At 45.3% G+C, this 20,626-nt stretch overlaps 1 protein-coding gene across 5 annotated transcripts in view; it reads right to left on the reverse strand.

Moving 5' to 3' along the window:
- Positions 1-4,789: 4,789 nt before the first annotated feature.
- Positions 4,790-20,626, reverse strand: part of MTOR (mechanistic target of rapamycin kinase) — a 156,122-nt gene continuing 140,285 nt past the window's right edge. For 3 of the 5 annotated variants that reach the window (XM_030805771.1, XM_030805773.1, XM_030805772.1), the window contains 10 exons: positions 20,300-20,422; positions 16,085-16,167; positions 14,479-14,551; positions 13,639-13,713; positions 13,147-13,282; positions 11,694-11,759; positions 7,947-8,027; positions 7,589-7,669; positions 6,433-6,538; positions 4,796-5,754 (listed from right to left, as the gene is read on the reverse strand). In XM_030805771.1, the coding sequence (XP_030661631.1) occupies positions 5,739-5,754; positions 6,433-6,538; positions 7,589-7,669; positions 7,947-8,027; positions 11,694-11,759; positions 13,147-13,282; positions 13,639-13,713; positions 14,479-14,551; positions 16,085-16,167; positions 20,300-20,422 (840 nt within the window). In that variant the 3' untranslated portion in view covers positions 4,796-5,738. Of the gene's footprint in view, positions 5,755-6,432; positions 6,539-7,588; positions 7,670-7,946; positions 8,028-11,693; positions 11,760-13,146; positions 13,283-13,638; positions 13,714-14,478; positions 14,552-16,084; positions 16,168-20,299; positions 20,423-20,626 lie in introns of all 5 variants that reach the window. The other 2 variants (XM_030805770.1, XR_004028485.1) reach the window with 2 other exon arrangements.

The raw sequence follows: 20,626 nt of genomic DNA on the forward strand, positions 1-20,626 counted from the left end.
TTTTTGAGGCTGGGCACCGTGACTCACACCTGTAATCCCAGCACTTTAGGAGGCCAAGGCGGGTGGATCACCTGAGGTCGGGAGTTGGAGAACAGCCTGGCCAACATGGTGAGACCCCGTCTCTACTAAAAATACAAAAGTTAGCCGGGCGTGGTGGCACACGCCTGTAATCCCAGCTACTCCGGAGGCTGAGGCTTGAGCCCGGGAGGTGGAGGTTACAGTGAACCGAGATCGAACCACTGCATTCCAGCCTGGGCAACAGAGTGAGACCTTGTCACAAACAAAAAAAAACATGTTTTTGAGACAGAGTTTCACTCTGTTTCTCTCCCAAAGTGCTGGGATTACAGATACGAGTCATCAGCGTGCAGCCTATTTTAATTTTTATTTTTTTTGAGACAGAGTCTCGCTCTGTTGCCCAGGCTGGAGTGCAGTGGCGCAATCTTGGCTCACCGCAACCTCCCGCCTCCCGGGTTCAAGGAATTCTCTTGCCTCAGCCTCCCGAGTAGCTGGGATTACAGGCATGCACCACCACGCTTGGCTAATTTTTTTTTTGTATTTTTAGTAGAAACGGGGTTTCACCATATCGGCCAGGCTGCTCTTGAACTCCTGACCTTGTGATCCTCCCACCTCGACCTCCCAGCACTACCCGCCTCGGCCTCCCAAAGTGCTGGGATTACAGGCATAAGCCACCATGCCCGGCCTCAGCCTTGATTCTTAAAAAATACAATTGGCTGGGCGCAGTGGCTCACACATGTAATCTTAGCACTTTGGGAGGCTGAGGCGGGAGGATGGCCTGAGCCCACCAGTTTGAGATCAGCCTGTGCAACATGGCGAGAATCAGTCTCTACAAAAAATACAAAAATTAGCTGAGTGTGATGGCATGCACCTGTAGTCCCAGCTACTCAGGAGGCTGAAGTGGGAGGATAACTTGTGCCCGGGAGGTGGAGGTTGCAGTAAGCTGAGATTGCACCACTGCCCCACAGCCTGGGTGATAGTGCCAGACCTTGTCTCCAAAAAAAAGGAAAAAAATACAGTTAACCTGTGAACAACATCTGGTGATTAGGGGCTCCCATCCCTTTGAGCAGTCGAAAATCCACATATAGCTTTTAACTCTCCCAAAACTTAATAGCCTCCTGTTGACCAGAGGCCTTACTGATAACAAACGGTCAACTGACACATATTGTGTATATGTATTGTATTCTTACAATAAATTAAGAAAATTATAAGGAAAATATATTTACTATTCATTAAGTGGATCATCATAAAGATCTTCATCCTTGTTTATGTATTTATTTTTAGAGATAGGGTCTCTGTCATCCAGGCTGGAGTGCAGTGGCACAATCATAGCTTACTATAAGCTTGAACTCCTGGGCTCAAACAATCCTCTGGCCTCAGCATCCAGGGTAGACTGGGCCCATGCCACCATGCCCAACTAATTTTTTTATTTTTTGTAGAGGCAGGGTCTCACTATATTTCCCAGGCTGGTCTCAAACTCCTTGATTCAAGCAATCCTCTCACTTTAGCTTCTCAGTGTTGGGGTTATAGGCATGAGCTGCCATGCCTGGCTGGACTAAACTGTATTTAAAGGCCTCCACTAGCTCCTCCCCTGCCTTTGATAATTCGTCTCAACAAACCCAGAAGGCTTTGCTTAGATATAACTTAAAACCTATTGGATTCACCAAAGACCTTAATCCAGACTCTTATATCCTAAAGAATATATCTTTATCACTGATGGCCACCATTTTCCTGCGTCCATTCATTCTCACACCTTTATCATTCATGAATGGTAACATCACTGTAGTCACTGAGAGTTATTTCATCTGGAGCCAAAAAAGTTATGGTGACCATATTTTCTGGAGCAAATAGGTGATACATGGTTTAGGACTGTAACAGAAAATCCAAGTAGGTATGTGACTTTCTAGCTGTGAGTGTTAGAACTGTTATTAGTATCACCATTGAGATTTAAATTCACTTTTTTTTGGAAACAGTCTTGCTCTGTCACCCAGGCTGGAGTGCAGTGGCGTGATCTTGGCACACTGCAACCTTTGCTGCCCAGTTCAAGCGATTCTCCTGCCTTAGCCTCCTGAGTAGCTGGGATTACAGGCGCCTGCCACCATGCCCGGGCTTTTTTTTTTTTTTGAAATGGAGTCTTGCTCTGTTGCCCAGGCTGAAGCGTAGTGGTGCAATCTTGTCTCACTGCAACCTCCACCTCCCAGGTTCAGGCAATTCTCCTCCCTCAGCCTCCCCAGTAGCTGGGATTACAGGTGCATGCCACCACACCTGGCTAACTTTTGTATTTTTAGCAAAGACGGGGTTTGGCCATGTTGGCCAGGCTGCTCTCCAACTCCTGACCTCAGGTGATCCACCTGCCTTAGCCTCCCAAAGTTGTTGGGATTACAGGCGTGAGCCACCGCACCTGGTCACCAGTTGTCTTTTAAAAACACCACTCAGGGCTGGGCACAGTGGCTTCTCTGGGAGGCTGAGGGGGGGCAAATTGCTTGAGTCCAGGAGTTCAAGACCAGCCTGGGAAAGATGGCAAAACCCCATTGTCTACAAAAAATACAAATGTTGCGGGAAGTCAGGAACCCCGAATGGAGGGACTGGCTGCAGCCATGACAGGATAACATAAATTGTGAAGATTTCATGGACATTTATTAGTTCCCCAAATTAATACTTTTATAATTTCTTACACCTGTCTTTACTGCAATCTCTGAACATAAATTGTGAAGATTTCATGGACACTTATCACTTCCCCAATCAATATCCTTGTGATTTCCTATGCCTGTCTTTAATCTCTTAATCTTATCATCTTTGTACGCTGAGGAGGATGTATGTCGCCTCAGGACCCTATGATTGCTTTAACTGCACAAATTGTTTGTAGAGCATGTGTGTTTGAACAATATGAAATCTGGGCACCTTGAAAAAAGAACAGAATAACAGCAATGTTTAGGGAATGAGAGAGATAACCTTAAACTCTGACCGCTAGTGAGCCGGGCAGAACAGAGCCATATTTCTCTTCTTTCAAAAGCAAATGGGAGAAATATCACTAAATTATTTTTCTCAGCAAGGAACATCCCTGAGAAAGAGAACGTGTCCCTGAGGGTAGGCCTCTAAAATGGCTGCTTCGGGGGGGCAGCTGTCTTTTATGGTCAAAACTGTAGGGATGAAATAAGCCCCAGTCTCCCGTAGCGCTCCCAGGCTAATTAGGATGAGGAAATTCCCGCCTAATAAATTTTGGTTAGACCAGTTGTCTGCTCTCAAACCCTGTCTCCTGATAGGATGTTACGAATGACAAAGCATTCCCGAAACTTCATTAGCAATACTAATTTCACCCCGGTCCTGTGATCTCGCCCTGCCTCCATTTGCCTTGTGATATTCTATTACCTTGTGAAGCACGTGATCTCTGTGACCCACACCCTATTCATACACTCCCTCCCCTTTTGAAAATCACTAATAAAAACTTGCTGGTTTTACGGCTCAGGGGGGCATCACGGAACCTGCCGACATGTGATGTCTCCCCTGGACACCCAGCTTTAAAATTTCTCTCTTTTGTACTCTGTCCCTTTAATTCTCAGACCGGCCGACACTTAGGGAATATAGAAAAGAACCTACGTGAAATACTGGGGGTGAATTTCCCCCGATATACAAATATTAGCTGGGTGGGGGGGGCACACATCTGCAGTCCCAGCTACTTGGGAGGCTGAGGTGGGAAGATCACCTGAGCCCAGGGGGCTGAGGCTGCAGTGAGCCATGACTGTGCCACTGCAGTTCAGCCTGGGTGACAGAGCGAGCCCCAGTCTCCAACAAAAACAAAAACAAAAAACACCACTCAGATACTACTCCGTTTTAAAACTTCACAGCATCAGGTTCATACTCCTTGCTGCTGAACTGAGGGAGGCCCCGGCCCCATACTACTTTCCTGCCTCCTTTAGTTCCTATGATTTTCCTGTTACTCCCTTTATTCCCCACTGACCACTGAGCCAGATATGCTGAACTATGAGGTGCAGCCATAAGAAAATGCCAGTTTTGTATATATATATATTTTTTTTTTTTTTGAGATGGAGTCTCGCTCTGTCGCCCAGGCTGGAGTGCAGTGGCGCAATCTCGGCTCACTGCAAGCTCCACCTCCCGGGTTCACACCATTCTCCTGCCTCAGCCTCTCCGAGTAGCTGGGACTACAGGTGCCCACCACCAGGCCCAGCTAATTTTTTTTTTGTATTTTTAGTAGAGACAGGGTTTCACCGTGGTCTCGATCTCCTGACCTCGTGATCCGCCCGCCTCGGCCTCCCAAAGTGCTGGGATTACAAGCGTGAGCCACCGTGCCCGGCCGAGCAGTTTTGTATATTAAAAATGGTCCATGTACCTGCTATTTCATATGGTCCAAGTGATACTTGCCACTGCTGTGGATACCACAGCAGTGCCTCACACTTCCTTTTCTGCTGAGAATGTCCCCCCTTGGTTCATCTGACAGACTCCCACCCCTCTTTAAGACCCATGCCAAATGTCCCCCTTTCTATGGGGCTTTCCAGGCTCACCTGGTGGAATTCACGCTCCTGTGGCCCACACACGCCTCTTCTTGGCACTTGGCTGAAGTTCTGTTCACTTCAGTGGCATGCTGTCTCCACCTGTCTGGCCTGGGAACAGTCTGAGGAAAGGGACCATGTCACATACACCCTTACGTCCTCTGTCATCCCTACTACAGAGTGTTTACTAGAAGCTGAGTGCTGAAGAGAGTAAATGCTTCCTTTTTGAACTGATCAAAATTATGACTAAAACGCTACTCATATACATGTTTAAAATTCTGATGTCATTTATTGGCACAAAAATTATTCCGATACAACATGGTGTCTAGACATGGCTACACTTTATACTTTGTGCATTTAGTTGAGTATTTGTTCTGCTCATAATTCCCAATGTGTACCAGACCTTCCCTGTGTTCAGCACCTCCATGACAGTATTTCTGTTTTCTGAGCCCTTGCTCTAAACAGAGTATTTTGACCACTGAAAACATCCAAGAACCCTGCTGCGGAAGGCCAGTGAGGGTGGTCCCACTGCGCAGTGATCCCCTCTGTGCATCTGCTCAGCCGAGGCCGCCAGCGATCTGAATAAACCTCCCTACTAGCGGTCAGGTCTTGAATTGAAGTGTGTGAGTCGCAGCATCACTGGGTCTGATGGAAGACAGACCTTTTGTACTCATTTTGGCCTATCTTGCAAACATTTCTGCTGCTGTCCACAGACCAGTGAGGTCTTGGGATAGGTGGCAGGGGTGAGGTCAGCATCTTCTGTGTCTTTATAGTCTGGGATCCTAATCCATGTTCTCCACGACCTGAGGCTTCTTGGCTGTGCTGAGTTTGCTGTACCCATGTTGAGAGGAGCAACTAGGTCATTCTTCCATCAGCAAGTACTTATGATGAGTTCTCTTGTGAGTTAAGTCAAAACCCGTATTTCTAAAGTTATGGATCTTCTGTTCCCCAAAATGAATGGCTTGATTTACGTGGTATTACTGTGTTTCACGGTCCTGGGAACCAAATCAAGCCTTGTGTTTCTGACAATATATTCTTCAACAGCAGCTAGAAAGTTGGTTCAAACCAACTTTTAATATACAGTAGTTCTTTTCATTTACATTTCAAAATATTTAACAAAGTGAAACTTTCTCACCATGGTTTCAGTTTAGTGGAAGCATTTACTAAAGTACAAAAGCCTCAGAAAAAACATGACGGGCACATCTGGGCCTCTAGTTACCAGAAGGGGCACCTAAGAAGGCAGAAAGAAAAGGAATATTTTAATAATTTGAGCTTCTTCAAAGCTTTACACAGATAACTTGAAAATGAAAAGGCCAAGGTCTGACAACCCCAGGGTATTCCCTGAGCTCTCCCACAGCTAATTGCATGGGACACACTCATCATTTCCAGTCAAGGCTAATGCCCACCGAGGTCCCGCAAGGACACTTCCCCAGCACCTGCTCTCTCAAGTTTCTGCCTTCAAGCATGCCTCAGGCAATTAATCAAAGCACACCCCAGAGTGGTCCTTGAGGTTAGGCTCCCAGATCATAAAACTGTCTTTTTATCTCCTTCTCTCTGTCACTGCTCTAGCTTTTTCTTTCCTTTGCCCTTCCTGTATCTCTGCACTGGACTGACAGCAAAACCCAAAGGGAACCCCTCACAAACAAACAAGCCTTGCCTATTCTCCTAAACCACTTATCTTAATGTAATTTTAATTTTAGTGTTTGCCTTCCAAGTATGCATCCATATTTCTCAATTTCTTTTTTTATAACAATGAGTACATGCAGTAAATGTGAACTTTTAAAGAGATCTGAGCTCTAACTGCCCTTTACAGATACCTCACCAAATCTTTTTGCTACCCGGGCTTTGGGACCTAGGCTTGGGACCTGATTGCTTATTTTAACAAAGTCACTTTGAGAGCCCCACTCACCACCCAATATAGCACTGGCAGAGGTTTTCATGGGATGTCGCTTGTTTGATGAGCAGCTCAACTTGCGTTGGAACATCCAAAGTGTCATCATGAGAGAAGTCCCGACCTAGCACAGGAGGAACAAAAACATTTCACTCTCTTCCTAGCAATCGATGCACTTCTTGTTCCCTGTTGGCTTAACTGTCTATGCCAACAGCTTATCCTCAGACATGAAGAAGAAGGATACCATCATAGTTGGATTTGAAAAATTCGGCCAGGTGCGGTGGCTCACGCCTGTAATCCCAGCACTTTGGGAGGCTGAGGCAGGCGGATCACCTGAGGTCAGGAGTTCAAGACCAGCCTGGCCAACATGGTGAAACCCTGTCTCTACTAAAAATACAAAATTAGCCGAGTGTGGTGGCACATGCCTGTAGTCCCAGCTACTTGGGAGCCTGAGGCAGGAGAATCGCTTGAACCTGGAAGGTGGAGGTTGCAGTGGGCCAAGATCGCACCACTACACTCCAGCCTGGGTGACAGAGCAAGACCCTGCCCCCCCCAAAAAAAAAAAGAAAAAAAGAAAAATTCGGCCGGGTGCGGTGGGTCATGCCTGTAATCCCAGCACTTTGGGAGGCTGAGGTGGGTGGATCACTTGAGGTCAGGAGTTTGAGACCAGCCTGCCCAACATGGTGAAACCCCATCTCTACTAAAAACACAAAAAATTAGCTGGGCGTGGCGGCGGGCACCTGTAATCCCAGCTACTCGGGAGGCTGAGGCAGGAGAATTGCTTGAACCTGGGAGGCAGAGGTTGCAGTGAGCCAAGATGGGGCCATTGGACTCCAGACTGGGCAATAAGAACAAAACTGTCTCAAACAAACAAACAAACAAAAAAAAATGATTAAAAAACACTTCTCTGAATTTGGCTGATTTTGGACCCAAAAGAAATTTATTCACCTCCTGAGTTAGACGAGATTAAACTAACATTAAGTACTGTTATCAGTCATCAGAAAGAAGAATCAGAGACAATGTTTAACTGATGACCTCAAAGACACTCTTTGTCAGCTGCATGGTGCCAAGGCACGTCACTAACACCACTGGACATGGGGCTGACCACCACTCAGAGAGAGTAAAGTGTGCTCAGATTTTATGTCCCTTTTAAGTAAACACATGACACACTCACCAGTGAGCTTATCTCGAACCCTGTTAATAATCTGGATAGCTTTCTTATTTAGGGCCTCTGGTTTCACCAAACCGTCTCCAACTGGAATACACAAAAGTAGAAATAACAGTAAGAAGGGAGCAATACAACAGGTTCAATGGGTGCCCTGTTTTTCTCAAATATTCACTTTTTTAAGTGTTAAGGAATCCTTCCTCTACGTCCATCTTTGTCTTCAGAATACAATGAGAAATTCATGGAACCTTTTCTGCTCAAAGGCAGTTTTGTTGCTTCATCTTGTTGACCCCTCTCAGGGTATAACACAGCTGCTATTTTCTTAATGAGCTAGTCATTGGTGCAGTTCCTCAGAGGCTGAACTTACTGAAAGAATGAATAGATTCTGGCACTGTGGTCCCCGTTTTCTTATGGGCTGGCTCTCCAAGTTCCACACCGTCCAAAATTTCTATGGGAAAAGAAATCAATTAACAGAAAATTCAAACACCAAAAAGCTACTGTTGGTGTTAGCATCTAATTCTCTACGCACTCTATTCCTTTAACGCCTGCCCTATCTACCCTAAAGGGGAAAAGAGAAGGTAAGTTTTATGTTACTCTTTATGTATTTCAAAGTTTTAAGCTGGACACAGCTGTAATCTCAGCTACTCAAGAGGCTGAGGTGGAAGGATCACTTGAGTAGCTGAGTTCAAGACCAGCCTGAGACTCCATTTGCAAAAAAAAAAAAAAAAAAAATTTTTAAATCTGTAAAGCCATTTTCAAATGTGAGTTAATAATTACTGAAAAAATTTGGTGCTTATCAGAATTGAAACGTGGATTTTCAGGCAAATTGCATTAACAAAATAAACTCATAGGAATAAGAACAGGTCAAAAGCCTTGTGACAAAATGTGTTTGGACAAAAACTGATAAAGAAAATTAACTTTGGAATGTGTCACACACGAGGTTGAAATGTTATTCCTTGGAGGAATTTTCATATCAGCTCTGGGTAGAAAAAGTCCTCAGGTGTTAGGTTCACCCTCCACTGATTATGACTTTTAGCAGAGAAGAGTCTGAAATCAGAATTACGAAGTTTTTTGAATGCTGTCTTTGTACATCACAGACCTTCTGAATGAAGGTAGTGATAATTATACTTCTTTTTTTTGAGACGGAGTTTCGCTCTGTCGCCCAGGCTGGAGTGCATGGCGATATCGGCTCCTGACTCTGCTCCAGTTCTTTCTTTCTTTGGATTACTGGCTTTTTTTTTTTTTTTTTTTTTTTTTTTTTTTTTTTTTTTTTTTTTTTTTGAGACGGAGTCTCGCTCTGTCGCCCAGGCTGGAGTGCAATGGCGCAATCTCGGCTCACTGCAAGCTCCGCCTCCCGGGTTCACGCCATTCTCCTGCCTCAGCCTCTCCGAGTAGCTGGGACTACAGGCGCCCGCCACCACGCCTGGCTAATTTTTTTTTTGTATTTTTTAGTAGAGACGGGGTTTCACCGTGGTCTCGATCTCCTGACCTCGTGATCCGCCCGCCTCGGCCTCCCAAAGTGCTGGGATTACAAGCGTGAGCCACCGCGCCCGGCCCGCTGGTCTCAAACTCTTGACCTCAGGTGATCCGCCTGCCTGGGCCTCCCAAAGTACTGGGATTATAGGCATGAACCACCGCACCCGGGTGATAGTTATACTTCTATTAATCATCCATTGTAAGTTCTTTTTTTTGAGACAGGGTCTTGCTGTGTTACCCAGGCTAGTCTCAAACTTGTGGGCTCAAGCGCTCCTCCTGGGCTTACAGGTGGGCACCACAACACTCAGCTGGAATTTAACTTTTAAGCTAAACGACCAAATCCACCACCATCTGGTGCCAGCAGAACTGGCTGTCCTAGTTCCCTTTTGTACGCTACAGACAACATATAGTAGCCACTTGAGAATGTGTTAGGGAGGTGGGCCCTGAGAATGAAGCCAGTAAGTCTCAGCACACTTCATTTGAGACCAGCCACCAGTATAAGCTCCCCCAGAGACTGTGCGTCCTATGAGCCTGGTGATTCAGGCATTCACAAATCCTGTCACAGTGTCCATGTATGACATTATAACCCAGTATCCCAATTTCTTGCCTGAAACACCCTTTTCCTTTCTACCCATCAGATTCCATCCCTCCAATAAGAATAAATTACCCTTTGGCAGGGTGGGGTGGCTCACGCCTGTAATCCCAGCACTTTAGGAGGCTGAGGTGGGCAGATCACTTGAGGTCAGGAGTTTGAAACCAGCCTGGCCAACATGGTGAAACCCCATCTCTACTAAAAATTCAAAAAAATTAGCTGAGCATGGTGGCACACGCCTATAATCCCAGCTACTTGGGAGACTGAGGCAGGAGAATTGCTTGAATTCGGGAGGCGGAAGTTGCAGTGAGCCGAGACTGCGCCACCATACTCCGGCCTGGGTGACAGAGTGAGACTCCGTCTCAAGAAAAAAAAAAAAAAAAAAAAAATTACCCTTTGTCAGGTGAAGTGATGATTAGATGCCACCAACCCAAGTGCTCTCTTCGCAGCTACAGTTCACAGTGAAGTCCCCTTTTCTGAATCTCCATAGCCCTACTCCACACCAAAGCACCCACAGGCTCCACGGCAGAGTCTACTGCTCTCTGATTATTTCACGCAGGTTATGGTCAATTCTGTAATGCTGTTCTGTGCTTCTTCAGGTGACCACTGTACCTCACATTTTCTTTTTGCACCCCTAGACATTATTTGGCTTAGTTTATTAACTAGCTGTAAGTGTTCTGTAAACATTTGTAGAAAATATATACTTTTTTACACCCCAACAGTAATTCCCAAAGTGTGAACTATGTAGGGTGTTGCTAAATGTCATGAAGGAAAAAAGGGGTGGGATGGGGAGTGTGGGGAAGAGGAGAGGGCTAAACAAAGTTAAACAGTTTTACTCAAAAACAAACAAACAAACAAACAAACCCCACCCCCCCAAACCAGTAACTTCAATGCTGTGTGTGCTGGAAACTAACACAAATAAAATAAAAGTTAAACAGCTTGACTCTAACACTCCTGAGAGGTTTCCACACACAAAAAGGACTCTGGCTCTCAGAGGGACACAAGTCTTCCTAGACCCCTGCTCTGTGAGTCGCGCTCCTAGAAACACTGTTCCATGTAGTTCCAGGGCTCCTCCCAGCAACACAAATAAATTTCTGCTGCTTCCATCTTCCCATTTCTGAGCTATTATCAATGCTTGAAGACCAAGGCAATATTGTTAATAATTATTCCAACCCAGACACCATTAGTGAGCTGATATTCAGACATACTTTAAACTGTGTTTTTACAGATAGATTAAAATCAGATAGTTTGATAAAAATCTCAGAGCTTCAGGTACCCACTCCATGTGTGAAACGGTAAATAAAAAACATATTAGCTGCTTGGTGCTCAGTAAATATTTCTAGACCAAGTATTTGAAGTTCGATTAAATGCTTATCAGGTGATAAGCTGGCAGTAATACACCTTTGCAAAACTATCACTGTCAAGAACCACAAGAAAACTAGGTTTACTTCCTTCATATTCAGTAGCCATTACCACTTTAAGTTATGCCTCCTACTCTGTCAATAACAAAGCCCACCCCATTCTAGAAACACTCTGGACAAGGGGGAGAGCCTCTGTAATGTCCTGCGGGAGGCACCCACCGACTGAAGCCCACCCCACTCTACAAACCCTCTGCACAAGGGGGAGAGCCTCTGTAATGTCCTGCGGGAGGCACCCACCGACTGAAGCCCACCCCACTCTACAAACCCTCTGCACAAGGGGGAGAGCCTCTGTAATGTCCTGCGGGAGGCACCCACCGACTGAAGCCCACTCCACTCTACAAACCCTCTGCACAAGGGGGAGAGCCTCTGTAAGTCCTGTGGGATGCACCCACTGACTGAAGCCCACCCCACTCTACAAACCCTCTGCACAAGGGGGAGAGCCTCTGTAATGTCCTGCGGGAGGCACCCACCGACTGAAGCCCACTCCACTCTACAAACCCTCTGCACAAGGGGGAGAGCCTCTGTAACGTCCTGTGGGATGCACCCACTGACTGAAGCCCACCCCACTCTACAAACACTCTACACAACGGGGAAAGCCTTTGTGACCTCCCATGGATGCACCTACCGACTGACTGGCCAGCAGAGTAGGAATCCGTCCTTGTTCGGGATCGCTTGTTGCCTTTGGTATTTGCTAGGAAGAGAAATAAAGAGTATTGAAACATGCTTCAAATTTTGACTTGAAAGAGACTTGGTTTTCTTCCAGTCATAAAAATATAATTGTTCGTAAAGCTATAGCCCCCAAAAAAGAGATGACAGACATATTACTCGGGAATAAGTGGGTGGGTGTTAGCATGGGATGTGAAACCCAGGGGGACACTCTATACTGTTGATTTGGACTTAGACAATGTAATACAGATAATATAAGGTCAAAGTATGATTTAATTTCAATGGATTAGAAGCTCTTTTGGTGAACATCCCCTAAGGTGGCAGAACAAAGGGTAGATGAAGATACTGCTGTCCCAAATCATAACTGTTTGTGTTTCTTATTAAAATTTCAGCTTACTACTCTATATAAATCCCAGAGAAAAATCACTAGGATACTTGGTTAATACTGAAGAATATTTTAGTATCTAAATTGATAATGGCATTTTCTGTTTTAGTTAATAAAAATACTTGAAGTTCTTTTCCAGGTGTCAGAGTTACTCTGTGCAAATGTAATGCAATAGGTCAGCAATGTATCCCAGGCTGCAGGCTTGAAGGGGCATAGGTTTATAAAATGTTATATGCTGGATATTGCTAACTTGGGAGCCTGCCAACCCCAGCTTCCACACACTTGATCTTATTTTTTACTTATTTTCTTTTAGTTTTAAAATTACATTTTTTATTTTTTTGAGACAAGGTCTCACTCTGTCACCCAGGCTAGAGTGCAGCAGTGGCATGATCATAGCTCACTGTGCCTCAACCTCCCAGGCTCAGGTGATCCTCCTGCCTCTGCCTCCTGAGCAGATAGGACCACCGGCATGTGCCACTGTACCCATCTTAATATGGTTTGGCCGTGTCCCCACCCAAAATCTCATCTTGAACTGCAATCTGAATTGTAATCCCCATGTGTTGTGGGAGGGACCTCATGGGAGGTGATTAGATCATGGGGATGGTTCCTCCATGCTGTTCTCGTGATAGTGACTGAGTTCTCATGAGATCTGGTGGTTTTATAAGGGGCTTTTCTCTCCTTCACTCTGTACTTCTCTCTTCTGCCCCCAAGTGAAGAAGGATGTGTTTGCTTCCCCTCCCACCATGATTGTAAGTTTCCTGAGTTCTCCCCAGCCAAGCAGAACTGTGAGTCAATTAAACCTCTTTCCTTTATAAATTATCCAGTCTCAGGCAGTTCTTTATAACAGTGTGAGAACAGACTAATACATGCCTAATTTTTTCAGTTTTTGCAGAGGGGTCTTACTATGTTGCCCAGGCTGGTCTCGAACTCCTGGCCTCAAGCAACTCCTCTGCCTTGGCCTCCCAAAATGTTAGGATTACAGGCATGAGCCACCGAGCTCAGCTCCCAGGCACTTGATGATACTCACTGTCCATCAGCCTCCAGTTCAGCAAGGGGTCATAGACAAAGGCTTCCAGCACGGCCATGACACTGTCCTTGTGCTCTCGCAGCACCTCCATCACTGTGTGGCATGTGATTCTGTAGTTGCCATCCAGGCCTGTAACCTAGAAATGGGACAGAGCCACTTACCACAGGTGTTACTAACTCTACACCCAAAGCAAGCTGAGGGGGTCTGTTACCCTCACTTAGTAGACACAGGCCATGTTGACGTATCAGGGTGAGAATGTCTTAGGAGAAGTAATCAGGGCAGGACTGTGATCCACAGGAAACCAGGTCAGAAGTGAAGTGGTAAGCCTTTCATAGAGAGGTCATTTCTAACACAATAGGAAATAACAGAAAACTGCTACAAAAATCACAAAGGCACTTTGGGGAACTGATGGGCTCTAACAAGTGTGTTCTCAGAGAAGGCTGTAACTGTCCTATCTCATTTCGAAGCAGCTCGTTCCCAATATCCACTCACCTCCATAGCATTGGTCAACATTCTTGTTAGTCTAAATGGAATCTTCTCTGGAAACTTCTCTCGGGTCATAGCAACCTACAGAATAATAAATGGGAAAAGCCAAATCAAGGTTTATTTTCTTTACCTGGAGCCAGGTGGAGCAGGTGGCTTTACTCTGCATCACCTGCACTGATTTTAATTACAGCAGAGAAACGAAGCAGCTTGGGTTTAGTGAGAGGACTTGTCACAGGGATTTGAAAGACAACTTAAAAAACAAGAAACAAACAACAGAAAAGGAGAGAAAACAAAAAGGAAAAAAGACAAATGTGCATCGTGTCCAGGCCCTTGGGCAACAGGCGGTATGGAGGGTAGGGGCCTCCTCCACTCAGAGGGCATGTGAACAGCAGCCCTTGCTCCAAGAAGGTTACAGTCCAACTAAGAGCCCAGATTTCTTTTTTTTTTTTTTTTTTTTTTTTTTGAGACGAGTCTCCTCTGTCACCCAGGCTGGAGTGCAGTGCGCAATCTCGGCTCACTGCAAGCTCCGCCCCCAGTTCCGCCTCCCTCCTCAGCCTCCCGAGTAGCTGGACTACAGCACCCCCCACCCCCTATTTTGTTTTTTAGAGACGGGTTCACCGGTCCGATCCCTGACCTCGTCCCCGCCTCCCCCCAATGCTGGATACAAGCGGCCACCCGCCCCCGAGCCCAGATTTCATTTCTTAGACTGACTTAACTACAGCCTTGGTAGGGCCAGCAGGGGTTAAGAGTAAGGCAGTTTGGGCTTAAGTCTGCCTAAAGTGTCAGAGGAGGGGGAAAAGTGATCACCCGGGAAGATGAGGTTGGGGTTCTAGAACATGTGTTCACCTCAAAGCAGTCCCCAAAGTCAATGTGCAGGATCTTCCCACTCAGACGGTCCAGCATCAGGTTGGATGGGTGTCTTTGAGAAACAGAAGACAGATCAGGGAGGGATCAACAGAGATCATGGATGAAAAAATCAGTAAGTACGTGATACTGTAAGCTAGGAGTTGGTAAACGATAGCCCTCAGCCAATCCAGCCCCTCCACCTCTACTTCTGCAAGTCCAGTTTTACTGGAACACACAGCACGCTCCCTTGTTTAAGTACTGTTCCAGGCTGCTTCCGTGCTACGACAGCAGAGCTGAGTAGTTGTGACAGAGACCAAAGGGCCCACAAAGCCTAAAATGACCTACTAACTGGTCCTTTACAGAAACAGTTTGCCAACTCCTGCTGAAATGCGGGCTTATGTGTGAATCACAGGTTGTCCCACTGTACTGAGATACTGTGCTTTTCTGAGGTCTTTGGTGACCTAATAAGTCGTTTCTGGCAGCACTGGCACCTTCTGGTGACAAGGCTCTGTCATTTTTACTGAGCAGCCGTAACAGGGTCTCGTCTCCTTAAGTCCCTGAACCAATCCTGGCAACCACCTGGCTTTTATCAACAGATACTCTGTTAGACTTTTAAAAACAAAAATCTACTATTTTTGAGGGGTAAAATTATTTTTACTCTCAAATAGTTGCATGAGACATGATTCCAGGAGAAAAACAGTAGACATCAGAGAACCAGTCTTTTTTACATTCTTGTGAGTCCATTTCTGAACATTCCTAAATTACATTTTCAGTCAGTACATTTCGACAAAACTTATGCAAAAATATCAGAAGGATCTACTTTGGTTGGTTTCAATTACAGAAATAAAATGATTTATCTTAGCACAGTGGTGACTGACTGACAAACGTTTATTGAATCAATAAAACCAATATGATTTAGTATTTTTTTTTTCTTTGAGACAGAATCTTACTCTGTTGACCAGGCTGGAATGCAGTAGTGCAATCACGGCTCACTACAGCCTTGACTTTCTGGGCTTAAGTGATCCTTCTACCTCAGCCTCCCAAAGAGCTGGGACTACAGGTGCATGCCACCATGCTTGGCTAATTATTTGTTGTAGAGATGGGATGTTGCTATGCTGCCCAGGCTGGTCTCAAATTCCTAGGCTCAAGTGATCCTCCCATCTCAGCCTCCCAAAGTGCTGGAATTATAGGCATGAGCCATTGAGTCTGCCCTGTAATACAGCTTTTAATACATTAAGCCAAACTAAGGAGAAAGTAGTATCCTTGAACTATGTGGGGCTTTATTGAGATGGGGTCTTGCTATTGCCCAAGTTGGTCTCAAACCCCTGGGCTCAAGTGATCCTCTCACCCTGGCCTCCCAGGATGACAGGCATGAGCCACTGCACCCAGCTTGAACTATTTTTCTTTTTCTTTAGTTTGATGTATTCTTCTGATGGCATCACAATCAATAGGGAACTAAGGCTAATGTTGTAAAAGAGACCTTACATATACAATACCAATATTTATTTACCAAAGAGCCATATATTTAATTGGAAAACCAAATGAAACCATTCAGGAAAACTACAATGGAGAAAGAAGACTAAAAAAACCAAATTAAATTACTCACCTATCTCCCAGGCCTAAAATATACCCAACCATTGACATGACCGCTAAAGAACGGGTATAATTGGTTCTTCGGTCAAACCACACCTAGAACACAGGAGTGCATGTGAACTAAGGTTCTGGAAACTTTAATTTCAACATAATTATACTCTAATAAGCTGTCTTTGGTTTGTTTTTTTGAGACCCAGTCTCGCTCTGTCACCCAGGCTGGAAGGCAGTGGTGCTATCTTGGCTTATGCAACCTCCACCTCCCGGGTTCAAGCGGTTCTCATGCCTCAGCCTCCTGAGTAGCTGAGATTACAGGCACTCGCCACCACTCCCAGCTTATTTTTGTAGTTTTAGTAGAGATGGGGTTTCACTTTGTTGGACAGACTGGTCTTGAGCTCCTAACCTCAAGTGATCCGCTTGCCTCGGCCTCCCAAAATGCTGGGATTACAGGCCTGAGCCACTGTGCCTGGCCTAATCAGTTGTTTTCTTACAGTCCATCAATAACTGGTTAGAATGTATAACATTATAAAGACCTCATTCACAATTCTAACAATGAACTATGCCTTGAATTAAACTTAATTAGAAGTGTTAGACTTAAAGATCTGAGTAAATGAAAAATATCAGTTTAAGGATATCCCTTTATGAGTATAAAGATGTTAACAGCCTCAAGAAAAAAAATAGATGATGATAGCCCCTGAGAAGGGACTTGTAGTAACACCATGGAACTTGAGAAACAGGCCGAAAGAGCAATGAAACAGAAGAGGAGCCCTAGAAAGAAATCCAAGGACACGTAGAATTTAGTGTTCAGGCTGGGTACAGTGGCTCATGCCTGTAATCCCAGCACTTTGGGAGGCCGAGGTGGGTGGATCACCTGAGATCAGGAGTTTGAGACCAGCCTGACCAACATGGTGAAATCCCGTTTCTACTAAAAATACAAAAATTAGCCGGGTGTAGTGGTGCATGCCCGTAATCCCAGCTACTCAGGAGGCTGAGGCAGGAGAATCACTGAACCCAGGAGGTGGAGGTTGCAGTGAGCCAAAATCGTGCCACTGCACTCCAGCCTGGGTAACAAGAGCGAAACTCTGTCTCAAAAAATAAAATAAAAAAAAATTCAGTGTTCAATAAAAACAAAATCTTCTAAATAGCAGGGAAAGGATGAATTATTTGGCCAACAGTGTGGTCATGGCTAGTCATCTTTAAAAAAATAAAGTTACACCTTAAATTCCAAACTTAGTTAAGATTTTTTTTTTTTTTGGACAGAGTCTTGCTCTATTGCCCAGGCTGGAGTGCAATGGCACAATCTTGGCTCACTGTAACCACCACCTCCCTGGTTCAAGCGATTCTCCTGCCTCAGCCTTCTGAGTAGCTAGGATAACAGGCATGTGCCACCATGCCCAGCTAATTTTTGTATTTTTAGTAGAGACAGGTTTTCACCATGTTGGTCAGGCTGGTCTCGAACTCCTGACCTTGTGATCCACCTGGCTCGGCCTCCTAAAGTGCTGGGATTACAGGTGTGAACCACCATGCCTGGCCTTGTTTCTTTTTTAAGAGACAGGGTCTCACTATATTACCCAGGCTGGAGTGTAATGGCTTTTCCTAAGTGTGGTCTTTTTCTTTTCTTTTTTTTTTTTTTTTTTTTGTTGAGACAGGGTCTGGCTCTGTCACTCAGGCTGAGTTACAGATTGTGCAGTGGCACAATCTCAGCTAAATGCAACCCCTGCCTCCCGGGCTCAAGTGATCCTCCCGCCACAGCCTCCTAAGTAGCTGGAACAATGGGCAAGCGCCATCATACCTGGCTAATTTTTTATTTTTTGTAGAGATGGGGTTTTGCAATGCTGCCCAGGCTGGTCTCAAACGCCTGAGCTTCAAGCATTCCACCTGCCTTGGCCTCCCAAAGTGTTGGGATTATAGATGTGAGCCACTGCACCCCGCCCATAGGTGTGGTCTTAATGTGCTACAGCCTTGAACTCCTGGGCTCAAGCAATCCTCCTGCCTCAGCCTCCCAAGTAGCTGAGACTACAGGTGTGTACCACAGTGTCTGGCTTGGATTAAGATTTAAATGTAAAAAAAACCCTGTAACTAGTATAACAAAGTATAGGTAAAAAAATAACCTAAAGGTGGAGAGGGCCTTTCTAAATATAAAACCAAAGGAAGAGGCCAGGCACCATGGCTCATGCCTGTAATCCCAGCACTTTGGGAGGCTGAGAAGGGTGGATCACTTGAAGCTAGGAGTTCGAGACCAGCCTGGCCAACACAGTGAAACCCTGTCTCTACTAAAAATACAAAAGAGTGGCCGGGCATGGTGGCTCACGCCTGTAATTCCAGCACTTTAGGAGGCTGAGGCGGGCAGATCACGAGGTCAGGAGATCGAGACCATCCTGGCTAACATGGTGAAACCCCGTCTCTATTAAAAATACAAAAAAAAAAAATTAGCCAGGCATGGTGGCGGGCGCCTGTAGCCCCAACTACTCGGGAGGCTGAGGCAGGAGAATGGCGTGAACCTGGGAGGCGGAGCTTGCAGTGAGCCGAGATCGCGCCACTGCACTCCAGCCTGGGTGACAGAGCGAGATTCCCTCTCAAAAAAAAAAAAAAAAAAAAGCCGGGCATGGTGGCATGCGCCTGTAATTCCAGCTACTTTGGAGGCTGAGGCAGCAGAATCACTTCAACCTGGCAGACAGAGTATGTAGTGAGCCGAGATCATGCCACTGTACTCCAGCCTGGGTAACAGAGCAAGACCTTGTCTCAAAAAAAACAAAGAACAAAAAAAACACACAAACAAACAAACAAACAAAACACAAAAACAAACCAAAGGAAGAAATTTTAAAGAAAAGGATTAAAAATTTGGTAACTTCTAACTTTTAAAAATGCCTGTACAGTCGTCTCTAAGTATCCATAAAGGATTGGGTCTAGGGCCCCCATCGGATACCAAAATCTACAATATTCAAGTGCCTTATATAAAATGGTGTAGGCTGGGCATGGTGGCTCATGCCTCTAACCCCAGAACTTTAGGAGGCCAAGGCAGGAGGATCGCTTAAGCCCAGGAGTTCAAGACCAGGCTGAGTGACACAGTGAGACTTTGTCTCTAAAAAAAAAAATATGTATATATATATATATATATTTTATTGTTTTTTTTTTTGAGATAGGGTCTCGCTCTGTCACCCAGGATGGAGTGCAGTGGCATGATATGTCTCACTGCAGCCTCATTCTCCTGGACTCAAATGATCCTTCCGAGTAGCTGGGCTTACAGGTGTGTACCAACATGTCTGGCTAATTTTTTTCTAGAAATGGGGTCTCACAGGCCAGGTGTGGTGGCTCATACCTGTAATCCTAGCACTTTGGGAGGCCAAGGTGGGTGGATCACTTGAGGTCAGGAGTTTGAGACTAGCCTGGACAACATGGTGAAACCCTGTCTCTACTAAGAATACAAAAATTAACCCACATGGTGGTACGTGCCTGTAATCCCAGCTACTTGGGAGGCTGAGGCAGGAGAATCGCTTGAACCCAGGGGGCAGACATTGCAGTGAGCTGAGATCTTCCCACTGCACTCCAGCCTGGGTAGAAAAAAAGAAAAAACAAAAGAGATGGAGTCTCACTATGTTGCCCAGGCTGGTATTGAACTCCTGGGCTCAAGTGATCCTCCTGCCTTGGCCTCCCAAAGTGCTGGGATTACAAGTGTGAGCCACCGCACCCGGCCAACCTCCCTTATATTTCAAATCATCTTGAGAACATATAATACCTAATACAATGTGAATGCTATACAATGTAAATAGTCATTCTACTATATTTTTAAAAATTTACATTTCTTATTGTTATATATATTTTTTAAAAATATTCTATCCACGGTTGGCTGAACCTACGGATGCAGAAGCAACAGATATGGAGGGCTGACTGTGTATCAAAAACCAAACCAAACCAAACAAAAACTCCAAACCAAATAACACACCATTAGCAAAATTTAAAAACTAATAGGAAATGTGTAACATGTATAAAAAAGACAACTATCTTTAATTCTTTATATATAAAGAGTTCTGGAGAAATATTAAACTACTCATTCTAACTCTGTGAACTTGTCTTGCTCACCCATTTCATTTTTGTTAGAAAAGTCTGGACATGCTCTACAGCCAATCACAGCAAAGAAGAGCCGCTGTGTGCGCATGAACAGACGGGAGGGCCATCCTATTGCGAGTGGGGGTTCCAGGAGAGCGCAGGTCTGCAGGGCCCAGTGGCCTACCTCAGAGCTGGGGCTTTTCAGCCACAGCAGCTTGGCCAGGTCGTCCCCAGCTGTATTATTGACGGCATGCTCAAACACCTCCACCTTCTGCATCAGAGTCAAGTGGTCATAGTCCGGAGCCATCTGCATCAGGACACAACTGTTCAGTAAGAGAGCAGCCTAAGACACGTAGTTTGAGTCCAGGAAGAAACAAGGCTTGGGGTCCAGGCAGAGCTGAGTTCTAATTTCCCCATCATAGCCAAAAAAGAAGGGAAATAAGAACATGGCAAAAGGAGAAATGAAGTGACCATTCTGACCTGATGACCACTGGAACCCCAAGGCATAAGG

This window comes from Nomascus leucogenys, chromosome 24 (assembly GCF_006542625.1).
Source record: "Nomascus leucogenys isolate Asia chromosome 24, Asia_NLE_v1, whole genome shotgun sequence".
Taxonomy (NCBI): Eukaryota; Metazoa; Chordata; class Mammalia; order Primates; family Hylobatidae; genus Nomascus; species Nomascus leucogenys.